Source organism: Orbicella faveolata, unplaced genomic scaffold (assembly GCF_042242905.1).
Source record: "Orbicella faveolata isolate gen_17 unplaced genomic scaffold, um_ofav_v1 contig_13, whole genome shotgun sequence".
Taxonomy (NCBI): Eukaryota; Metazoa; Cnidaria; class Anthozoa; order Scleractinia; family Merulinidae; genus Orbicella; species Orbicella faveolata.
In genome coordinates this window covers 15,230,187-15,242,500 of record NW_028301540.1, presented here as the reverse complement: position 1 = coordinate 15,242,500, position 12,314 = coordinate 15,230,187, and the positions used below count along the sequence as shown (strand labels likewise).

General features: G+C 37.1%; 2 protein-coding genes across 2 annotated transcripts in view; one reads left to right on the top strand and one right to left on the bottom strand.

Annotated features, from left to right (window-relative positions):
* Positions 1 to 4,389, bottom strand: part of LOC110050414 (replication protein A 14 kDa subunit-like) — a 7,856-nt gene extending 3,467 nt beyond the window's left edge. The window contains exons 1-4 of the mRNA XM_089284767.1: positions 4,222 to 4,389; positions 3,216 to 3,290; positions 2,341 to 2,440; positions 1 to 1,732 (exon numbers count right to left, since the gene is read on the bottom strand). The exon at positions 1 to 1,732 is cut by the window's left edge and continues 3,467 nt beyond it. Of these exons, the coding sequence (XP_089140893.1) occupies positions 1,644 to 1,732; positions 2,341 to 2,440; positions 3,216 to 3,290; positions 4,222 to 4,302 (345 nt within the window). The 5' untranslated portion in view covers positions 4,303 to 4,389 and the 3' untranslated portion in view covers positions 1 to 1,643. The remainder of the gene's footprint in view (positions 1,733 to 2,340; positions 2,441 to 3,215; positions 3,291 to 4,221) is intronic.
* Positions 4,390 to 4,445: 56 nt separating this feature from the next.
* Positions 4,446 to 11,464, top strand: LOC149115211 (uncharacterized). The gene is made up of 3 exons (XM_089284766.1): positions 4,446 to 4,698; positions 5,363 to 5,441; positions 9,460 to 11,464. The coding sequence occupies exons 1-3, from the start codon at positions 4,543 to 4,545 to the stop codon at positions 9,702 to 9,704; spliced, it is 480 nt and encodes a 159-aa protein (XP_089140892.1). The 5' UTR covers positions 4,446 to 4,542; the 3' UTR covers positions 9,705 to 11,464.
* Positions 11,465 to 12,314: the final 850 nt, after the last annotated feature.

Here is a 12,314-nt window from a genome sequence, read left to right as displayed (position 1 = left end):
AGCAACAGTTACTGCAGCTAAGGAACAACTAAAAAAGAAGGCCAGGCTTTAAAGTTAAAAAAACAGAAGTATCATTCCAAGGCAAAACAACTGACTCAAGGATAACAGAGAAGGGAGACGATTGAAATCCAGTGCCCCAACCCTCAATTGAGACTGGTCCTGTGAAGAGACACTTTGTCATTTGACTCCACATTACAGTTAACATTTTTCATCACTTGAGAAAGGCATCATGACATCTTGAAACGCTCATAGTAGTTTTGATCCCGCTTCTAAAGGCCACTTTTAGTTTAAATTCCGAAATGTAACATTTGTAATTCATCCATAGAAAAATACATCATACTTTGGGAAAATTCCAGACAATGTGGTATTTTTTGCTCATGAAAACACAATGATTTAGTTGTCTGAGAAATTCAGGGATTAAAGAAGACATTTCCATTTTGATAATGTGCCCCAGACCTTGCATTGGTTGGAAAAAGGCCATTTTTGTATTCTGAACATTGGACTGGAACTAGCTTGCTGGCTCATGCGGGGGAATATCATTAAAACGAGATGAATTCCATTTGCATTTGAAAAGACTCCCTGCATTAGCCTCAGTTGCAAGGTAGTTCAAGTCCATTACCAAGAATACGAAATTGGTCTGACTATTTAAAAATCCAATTTAAAGGGTCTAGGTCATGAATTTCTTACACAAATTCAGCATAGATTTAAATGAAACATCATAATAGTGGCTTTAAAACCACAACACTCAAAAGAAACAAAAGTCAAAAAGGAGGTATGGGTGGGCAAAATTGGAGAAGCTTAAAACAGACTGCATTGTGGTTAACTTGAAAAATGCCCCAGCTTTTTCCAACTTTGCCTCAATTTTTATGAAGACAACATTTTGACAACCACATGTCATCATAATCAAGTTTAAACTACGGAGTTGACTAAGCAAAAAAATGTGAAAATGAATTAATGTGAATAATACAATAGATTATATAAATAACCAAGAGTATTCATCAATTAAGGAAACTTAAACAAAAAGTTTTGCTAATTGCATGAATAGAGTCTGATTGCTTCATCATTATTTTGATAATGGCAACATGCAGTCGTCAAAAAAGTAATGTATTTTTTAGTGTTGATATTTATTTCTAAAGGTTTTCGTAAATCTTCTCTTATTATTTGAGAATGCCATCCTTGTTGTGTGGTGGGGATTTTGCCATTAAAAGATTGTTTAGAGCTCCTGATCAACCGAAAGAAACTTTGTTGTGACATAGCCCCTTTAAACATGAGTCATCATGTACTGGCACATCACTAATAAGTTATGACAAATATCCATTCTAGGTAAAGACACTAAACAGTTTTTTCCTCCACCCTTGTTTCATTCTCACCAATAGCTACAAACACTTCTGGGACATCTCTAATATGAAAACCAGATGAAGAAGGTCATACAATAATATGCCTACTCTTGCAATTGTTACATGTAGTTGTATTGAAAATTCATGAACATCAGTCTCTTCTTGGATATTTTATACAGTAATTGTCTCTTAGCAGTCTTTGAGCATGTGAGCTTCATCAAGATACATCCTGTGATTTAAGTTACTATTATCTCAATCTGTATTACTTCATGGTGACAACTGAAAAATCTTTATTTGTGCATCTCCTTAGTAACCAAATCCATTTGATTGTGTTGACCCAAATATTTCAGGGAAATCAGTTGTCATTGATACAGCTTCACCATAAAGCTCCAAATCTATGAAACAACAACATTTAAAGGGAATTAATTTTTTGTGCTTGGCCTTTGGCAAACTGTAACTTGGAGGTACTAGTCTGAAAAATGTTTCCACCAACCCCCTACCCCTGCCAAAAGAATTATCTCTAACATGAATAGTTAATTGTGAAAAATTAAAGCAACTTGATCTCTTTATAGCACCTGTTATTTAAATGTTCTCCAAAAAACCCTCACTTGCCTAAGCAAACGGTAGAATTAAGTAGCCTGATTATATGACTTTCTTTCTAAGCTGCAACCAATGTCATTTTCTCTTTTTCTAATTCTAAATCTAATTCTAATGACAAAGTTGTAAATTATAACTTTTTTTTATTTTTGTCAGTTGAATAAAATTGGCTTGAATAAGGCAGCCAATAGGAATCCTGTGACTTCACAGTTAAGAAAAAAAAGAAAAAGTCACTTTTTCCTTAATGTTGAGAACAACAGAAAGTGAAGTCCCTGACTTAACCATGTCATGTATTGATAAACCGTGAACATGCATGTGACTTAGGTTTTCTTTTTTTTGTTCAGAATTTGCTAAGGTCCAAATTTCAAAATGTCGCATTAAATTGCAAAGTAAAAGCTTCACTTACCAAAGTCATCATTGTATGGAATAATTCTTTGACCTGATAAGGAACAATTACGCTCCACTCTCCCTATAATTTCCACTGCTCCTTGGAGCTGTTCATCAAGCTAAACAGTTTGATAAAATAAAACTGTAAGTTATTCAGCAAAAGATTTACTGTAAGTTATGTAATTCATCTTACTATGCCTTTTCACCATATCCCCTACCTCACTAGGCCACTTCCGAATGTCATTTTGCCTATGTCAAGACAAGTCTTTGTGCAACACCATTCACATCGAAATGTGTTCCACCTACATGTCCTAGACATGTTCGTTTTCATGCAAATAAAACTTATTTTCATATGAAAGGTTTTGCATGATTCATTCTAAAACAGAGGGACAAGGTAACTCAGAAATAATGCCAACTTCTCTCAACTCAGGCATTTAGCCTTGCCGCATTTTAAGAAAGGTTGGTGTTTGATTTTGAATTAATTCTTGGGACTCTAAGGAGGTGTGTATGGGTCATACAAATCCTATGTGAACACTGAAAAAACAAGAGGCTAGCAGGTAAATCCATCTTCCAAAAGACAAAGTAGATACAAGTGTTAATACTGTCCCTGGATGGCCCGGGTACATGCAACCATTGCAGGCAACTTCCCAGCTTCTACGTTTGGTGGTTCTAGCAATTGCCAAGTCTGTGACAGAGTACTTTTACACATACATAGTGGAGGTTTTGTTGGATACCAGTAGAGTGATTGAGTGACAATATTTATCAGAAATTATTATTTATTATTAAATAATTATTCTTGATAAATGTTGTCATCATTCTCTGCACTACATGTTGCGTTTTGTACCCTGCTGGTGTTGGGCTTTGGGTAGATATATTATCGAGCAACAAACTTACAGGTGCATCCAGAGTAACATTGACAATCTTTTGATCACATGCCATCAGCTTGAGCTCAGCTCCATTTGAACTGATCTGTAAGTTAAACCAAAAAGGTCATTAGTAAATTGTTTACAGATGCCTTTCATTGCATGCACCCCTATAATACAGACACCTTAAACCAAAATTCATATAAAATTTACCTCTGTCATACATACACCTTTACAATACTCACATATCCATGTTCTTTCAGAGCAAACATTAATGCACTTTCAAAATCATTTGCACTTACCAATTTACATCACAACAGATTTTCACTCTCTCATCCCAGCATACCTCTAATGAAACAGAAGTTCACTTCCCTTGGGTTTGTTTGTTTCTTATTTCAAGGCTCATTAAATGCCATTTGTAATAAAAAAATTATTAGGACAGATGGCTGGAACTTAATCAGATTTCACCAACTTTTGAAAGTGCACAAAAGAGTTTCGGCATAAATAAAACTTTTACATTGCTTGTGGCTAGTCTAGCCACGAACAATGTATTATCACAAGTAACTGTCAACTCTATTGTCAATAAAATTTTAGCAGGGGTTGATGTCATAAGCTAAATCATAGCTTGCCCCATAGAGAATTCCCCGCCACCCCTCACGTATCCTTCAATCAATAATGTTCGGTTAAAGATTTCAACGAGATTTTTAAAAAGTTGTAACCTAAGTCAGTTCAAGCAAACGGCGTAATCTCGCACTCTTAGTCTGGGAAATTCTCTGTGGCAGACCATATATAGATACTATCTCGATTTTCTTGAGCGAGATCGAATCCCACACTGCGAGGTCATTTAGCTATTTTGCCGGTTATAGTCGTAAACTATAGCTGATTATAGTCAAACGTCTTCCCCTGATATGTCATTTAGATTTACGCCTTAGCAAAAGAAACGACGAAAATAAAAAAGAACTTTGTTCTCGTGTGTTTGCAACAAGATGAAGCATCGCGAGCGTGCGAGCTCAGCTAATCTTGTTAACACAGCTTACCTCTGTTACATTCCCTACCAGACAAACAATCTTTCCAGAATACTTTGGTAACATTGAAGCATTGATTCTTGGTGCCTCCATGGTAAACTAACAGCAAATAATCCAGAAATTCAAATGACTTTCTCAAGCTTCGCGGAAAGAAAGTTTTGGCGCGCACAAAGTACTAGTAGTAGTACTTAGTTTTTTCCGGGTAAATTGATCCGTTTGGTACCAGGAATGACTCACGCTATTTCAGGATCTAACGTATTCTTGGAAGGAACGGTTGTCGTCATTCTGAAATCTGTCATTGTACAGTAATGCTGCAAGCAGCTAGACGTGGAAATGAGTTTTCTTTCTGGTATTTATTCGAAAGTTTTGGGAACAAACTCGAAGAAAATTGAGCGAACATGTTCGGACTCGGGTACTCGTTTCACCGAGGCATATGATAATGAAGATGGCTTTGTCTTGTACACTGCAGATCAACACAAACGTTACAAGGTATGGAACGAGTTTGATTGCTGTGTTCTTAACATTACGAAATAGTGGAAATAGCTAGAGAACCTGGAGTAGTTTAGAAAGTTGGGGTGCTTGCAGAAATAGCAAAATCCGGGCGATCGCCAATTTTACCTTCTTGACCCTAAAAAAGTTGGTTAAAGTAGAGCGCCTCGATTCAACCACAAAAATGCGTCAAACATCCAAAACTTTTCCTCCAAAAACGCCAAAAATCGGCCAAAACATCTCTGAAAAATGTATTTTATGGGCTTTCGTTCGTGGAGATTTGCTGACCCGTGCTCGGTCTTTGTCCGGGAGAGTCCCGGATAATTCGGGAGACTTGGCACAGTTGGTTAGTTTTTCTTATGAAAATTAAGTTGGAAATAAGTAAGTTTGATATTAATCACTGCTAGTTGGTAAAAATATCCCTCTTTCAGTGTTAAAGGATGTGGGGTACGGAGTTTCATAGGGAAATATGCGACCATGAATAGGGGATTGTTAGAAAAATCAGGGAGGGCACAAAGTGGTCCAGTGTCCTGCCCCCCAGTATTGACATCATGCAACTTACCTTGGAATATTGAATGTTGTTTGCACGACTGTTGGGACAAAAACACAAGGTCTGTTGTAAAATCACCATTATGAGGCTAAAATGTTATATGTTCCTTTATAGCAAAGTGACTACAACCCTGGAACTGCAAACTTGAAATCTTATGAACATGCACAGCAGAGTTGCCCCTACCCACCTGCAGGTAAACAGATCCTTAGAAGCTATGACTGTGTTATGTAGCAATATATTTTGGTACTTTAAGGATTTGGGGGAGGTTTCGATGATGCCATTATTAAGCCAGAGTTGTCAAAAATGATTGTTTGGTTTTAAGATTTTAATCATTCTTTAGGTCGGTTTTCCAGGTTTTGGATTTGAAGTATCTGATATTTCAGTTTCATTTTGTTTTTGTGGATTTCATTTTTTTTTTCCTTGTTAGGATTTAGTTTTCAGTTTTTGGTGATAAATAGAAAACCATTTTTTTGGTTTTGGTTATTCCAGGGGTTTCAATAATACTTGAAGTAAGCAGCCAGTTGGAGTAGAGCAGGCGACGGTATTAAGAAGGGGCTGTAAGGCCCCTTTTGTTAGGGGGGTCTGGGGGCATGGTTCCCCAGAAATATTTGAAACATGGAAGCTCTGAAATGCTATTTCCAGCATTCTGGGCACCAAATTGTGTATAACAATAAGGACGATTTCTCATCAGCAATAACGTTTTTTTTAATTACTTTTACAATCATCATGATAAATTTTAATTTTGTTTGAGAGAATCGTTCTTTAAGTACTTCAATGGAGAAAAAAAGTAGCCAACGTCTCTGATCGAAGTAGCAGACGCTCTTTGTCGGACGTCAGCGCTTATTGAAACACCTGTTATTCACTTATGTAGTTCATAGGCCTCTCTATTTCACGTTGGTCAATCCACGTAAGTTCACTTGGTGTGCCGTCTGGATGATGCAAATTCGATTAACAACAAGAGACCAGCAAGTCCTGCATTTGCAGAAAATTTGGTCCAGATGTGTTTGCAACAATTACAAACAATGTTCAATTTGGAGATCAGAATCATCTTCTCTATACCTCGAAATGGCAGGGAATGTTAGTTTACACGCTCAAATTAGGTTTTTGCCTGGAAATAGGCATTGTTGGCATTTAATTGCAGTTGTTGGAGAAATCTAGTACTCCTGGAGTTGATACTGTACCACAATGGTACAGTATTAATTTCAATAAAAATGTGTTGACCCTCCAAAACAGGATCTTGAGTACAGACATCTTTTGCTGCTGTATCAAGCTTGATGGATTTGCAGTTTTCATTATTATGTTCCACAGTTTTTCAGTTTTGAGCAATTTTCATGCCAATATTTGATTTTCAAAGAAATTTTGAGCCTTTGCTAGTTTATTTAGTCCAGACATAACTAATCAATGACATCAATAACATCAGTGAAATCAATGAGTAATCAATAGGTAATCAATAGGTAATCAGTTGATTAGTCATTGATTATTGCCGATGATCGATGAGTAATCGATGACTAATCGATGGGCCACAGAATTTTTTGTCATCGATTAGTCATTGAATGCATTGATTCCGCAAACCTAAGGCACAAAGAAGTAGTCTGCTTTTGGAACAAACATGACTTTCTTGTTGGGCAAATTAAAAGAATGACAACCATTCCAACAAGAGGAAAAATGCCCATCCATTATTTGATTGGAAAGTATCGAAAACGGACCATATTAGACTAGTGGTTAATTCTTTTGTTTGTAGCTTGGACTGTGAAAATTCTACAAAGATTTCAAACAAGATGTTCTGTTCACGAAAATACACCGTCCTGGACTCTTTTCAGTTCGTCCAAAAGATTCCAGCAACTCCATCTTCTGAAGGCATTCTTTTACTCAATGACAAAATTCTTTCAGAAATTGAGGGCCACCGGCAGAGACTAGAGATGCAACAAAAGAAATTGAAGGAAGCCCAAGGGAAAGAAAAGAATGAAAAAATAGACCATATGAAACAGGGACCTGTCGAAAATATGACAATAGCGGTTCTAAAACAACTCTTAAAAGATAAAGGAATCGCATTTAGCTCAAAGGCCAAAAAATCAGAACTTGTACAAATACTCAATACTCAAGCTGGTTATGTAACTGCTTATGACGGATGTTTCCCTAAGCCGAAGCAGTTTTACTTTGCTGACAAACACCCACAAAAAAAATCAATAACCACGTAGTCGATTCTTGTCAGCGTACTTGTTAGTTTCATTTTCAGACTGGTTGGTTACTGTTCAGTTGTTTTGTTATTAAATAAAGAGTTTGGTAAAGTGAAATATTGCACAATTGAGAATCATCTGTATTTGTGATTAGCACTTTGCATCTCAACATCGTCAACAGGAAACTTCAGATACAAGGAAAAATGCATCTAACACAGATAAAAGAATCACAAACGAAAAAAAATGGTACAAGAAAGCAAGAAAAGTGTCTTTCGTGCGCAGCATAATAGCCGATGAGTAATCATTGGGTCATCGATGAGTAATCAATTACATCAATGAGTAATCAATGTCATCGATGAGTAATCGATAGGCCACAAAATTTTTGGGTTTTGATTACTCATCGATTACTCATTGATCATCGCCAATAATCAATGACTAATCAACTGATTACTCATCAATTACTCATTGATTACCAATTGATGTCATTGATCATCGATTAGTTATGTCTGGTTTAGTTCACACCAATGCCCCCCCTCACTATGAGCAATGATCATTGCACTTCAGAACTTTGAGACAACCCAGATTATTAAGGTCATTCCTCACATTTGCATTGCACATCCTTACTGCGCATAATTTATGGCGTCATTAGCGCGCGCTCATGCACGCGCATATTGAAAACATGACGGATTTCCCTTGATATTGAACTCTGTCAGTTGAAAAATGGCTCTAGCTCACAAACGAGCACGGGCACCCTAATTTTTTTTCCAGTCATTGTAATCAACTAATCATAAGCTTTGCGTGAGAAAAGACTGATCTAATTTCTATTGGTGAAAATTGAATAAATAAGAAAAATAGGAGACACACTGTGGTCTTTTCTATTTTGCAGTCGGTAACCACGTCAAGAAATTTGGTTCAAATTTTTAATCAAGGATTTAGCTTTCTGCCTGAATCAAACTTAAAATCTTTATTTGTGTTCGACACAATGCATGGACTGTAGTTTAATGCGTATTCTTTTGAGTCTGGGTTCACAAAGATTTTACAATTACTGGGAATGCGTTCTTATAATAAGCATCAAATAATGCCAAAATAGGGCATTTTCAATGCCTCACTACTCCTTAATGAGCATGGGCACCCCCCTTTTTTATTTCAAAATTGAAGTTACAATATGACAAATATTCAGTGGACAAAGTTTGAACAAAACTCTATTGTCACTTTTATTTCAGAGGAATTACCTTAAGGGACGTCTCTTTTTGCCTCTTGCTGCTGGTGTGTAAATATTAATTTGCTGTGCATGCAGCTGCTTCAGGCTGTAAATGATAGAAATATAATGAAGTCCTAAAAAAAAACCTTGCTTTGTCTTTGAGAATTCTGCCAAAGATTTTCAAAGAGCTGCCATAGATACTATAATTCAGGGATCATTGAATGATAATTGAAGTCTGATCTCATTTAAATCTTTAAAGATCTATCAGTTGATGATGATGGTCTGTTGATTTCCCCCAAGAGTCTTATTTTATCGATATATAAACATGTACAAATCCTGTACTGTAACTGACCATCAGCATTGTCAAAAAGGGGCTATCTCTCCCATTTGAGATTGCCTGTATGTCCCTTAAGTGAGCAAGCTTGTTCAGTTGAGATGGCAAAATATTGGCTTTTTTGCAATCACCTGTAAATGCATCTTGGTCCATAGGCTTCCAAAAACATATTCTTGAACTCATGCTTGGCTCATTGACCCAACTGCTATACAGGAGCCTTTGTATCATTTCAGGCTGTATGTAAGTTGAATGATTCTTGGTGTAGGAATTTCCTCCCCTACACACCAAACCACAAACTCAACATGTCTGGTAGCAAGGGCACTTGTCTGTGTGTATCTATCCTTTCAGACCCATTCATATCTCAATTGGGGGACTTTTTTTCATTTTCTTTCCCTCGTGAAAGCGAACCAGCCATTAAGTCAACTACCTTGTTTGAAAACAATGTATCATTTACTGACGTGTCACAGTCAACTCATTTACCTTTCCACTGTGTCTCTAGCATCATCTTCTTGTACAACACCAACTTCATCTATGGCAGGAAACCTGACAGCTCAGAAGAAGAACACAACATTCCTTACAGTATCTGATCTGCCCATGGAGCTGTCCAAACAACTGCAGGATGTTGTGCAAATGAACCAAGGCATACCTGATGTTCTTAGAAGATCATTGCCGAATATTGATCAATATCAGTATGACTTTTCTCTAGAGAGAGCTGTGTTGAGATCATTTGAAAGACACACATGACTGGCTGTAGATATTGAATTCATTGATGAGACTTCACAGTAATCAGTTGAGTAATTTTCATTGAAGAGAAGGGAAGAGATATCTACCACTATGCATATTTCTATGATAACTTCTTTGCATAACTAATAAGACTTGAAGAAATGTAAGCCAACAATCAAGTGACCTTTGCAGCCATTATTTGGGTCATTACAATGCCTATCCCCACTGGGGAAGAATGTTAAATGACAACTCAAATAATGTCTGCAGAGGAGAGTGTGTTTGATGGAACATACTTCACATAACCTCCTGCACATAGGGTCCTTCACTATTTTCTGTCAGGCTCACTTTCAACAATAAAGGTTAAGTGGGAGAAAACTAGTAAGAGTGAAACATAAAAATCAATTTATATCATCAATCAAAAATTTTCTCATGCGTGATTAGCCTGAACATGTCACTTGATACACCCAAAACTGGGATGTACCCAAGGTTCACCATAGTAATAGTCTCCAGTTTTCAAAACATTGAGCACATTCAGTTTTCGTCACAAAGAAATTGTCACTTCGGATAGAAATGATTGTTTAAACAAGCAATGGTCATAGCCACATGGAAATTAGCCTCTTCCAGGCATTCAGTTAATTGGGGCGCAACGCGAAAAACGGCGAGTGAAAAAATAGGTGAGAAGCACGGCGTGAGAAAGAGAAACTTCCTCTTGCCATGCTTCTCTCTATTTTTTCACTCACTGCTTTTTGCACTGTGCCCCAACTGACTGAACACCTGGAAGGGCTACACAGAAATTATTACAGAGGCATTATCAGAAAAAAAGGCATTTCTTTTATGTCTGTCCATTTTTTTTTTAACAGATGGTCTGTTTGAGGATCCTGAAATAAATAACTTAAAAATTTTTACTGAGCCACATTCCTTGGTCCACCTGTTACTAGCTACAGACTTATGGGGCCAAGCAAGATATTGATTGCCAAGAGAATAGGCCATTCCTAAATAGACCATGTTCGTATTCTCGGCATTAGACTGGAACACTAGCTTGCAATGGAGGCTCATGCTGGGGGATATCAGTAAAAAGAGAGAAACGTCATTTGCATTTGAAAAGACTTCTTGCATTATTTGAAAGCTATTTCCAGTCCAATGCCAAAAATACAAATATGGCCTATAACCTTTAGCCTCTTTTTCAAAGCGAGTCTTGAGGTCCATCCTTTCATATGAATGGTTATGAACCAGGCCTCGCTTTGATAGAGAGGCTTAAGGCAACTCAGAAATGGCCTACCATGTTATCTTGACATCTGGCAGCCAGTCTGACATATCTCAAACAGATTGGCGTAGTGAGAATTTATTTGAAGGATAAAAAGAACAATGGCTTCCATTTAGCTTTAAAAATGTTCACAAATGTGTTCCATGCCTACGCACAGTGTAGGTGAATATTTTCACACTGAAAGTATTTTTCATGTAAAATTTTTATTGGGACCAAGACATGTGTTTGATAATCTTGGGCATTTTTATTTACGAGAATTCAGATCTCTTTCATATCTGAAAATTCCTATCAGTGGCTAAGTCTTTAGAGATGGCAGACTCCATAACATTGTTATAAAAATAATAAATAAAATAAGGTCGTTATATCATCTGACACCAGAATTGTACTAATTCAATGCTGCTTTCCATGTCACTTCGTTAAGTACAGTCAGTCAGTACATTCTTAGTTATTTTGTTGTAAATAGATGAAGGTGACTTGTATATAGCCAAAATAAAAATGTTTATCATAAGATTTTAAACTTGCTTCAACATGGTTCCTGTGGCTTATTTACCCACAACTAAATTATGCAGCATATCAAACCTGATAATCTCCCGCAAGAGTGAACATTTGGTTGAATTGATGTCCAGGCTGGTGCAGGCAACACTTTTTCCTTGTATTTTTGCGCATTTGGTGTATCTGTCGTGTTAAGGGTTACTTTACTCCCACGAAGGGCTGACATTCAATAAAACGAGATATCGAGTAGGAAAGTCGTAAATTATTACAACTGGAATTAACAGATGCGGGATATTTAGACCAAAACTTAACGGGATGTGGGATTGTCAGACCCCCGTCCCTCATCCCCTTCCCCCATCCCCTTCCCCCCATCCCCTTCCCCCCACCCGCTTATGGGGCCTCAATAGTACGGACACTATTTTACGGCACAAGACCGCGTTTCGTTGATGCGTCTTTACAGATGTGTCTTTGCCTTTTTTCCTTCACACTGATACGATCGAAAACGCTCATTATTTGCACTAAAACGTTTTCCAGGGCGGAGACATTTGAAAACCCACTTCTCATATCAATGTGGACAGCAAATCAGCATTACGAAAACGTATTAACATGGACGAGCCTGAATGGAAAAGTAGCGGTCATCATATGGTCGATACGATAGGCGTATATCTTGGGTAGTTCGGAGTGAAAATGACCTAAATTTCTGGAAGAAACGTGCTAAGAGCAAACATAAGTTGAGAGAACTATGGACAGTTTGTTTAGTTCTCTCTTCTCTTCTTAATATAGTACTTCAGTTGTTAAAAAATACAAATTGTTGCATTTGAAAACTTTCGTTAAATACCTCGTTAATAAAGTATTAACATCATGAATTTCTTTCG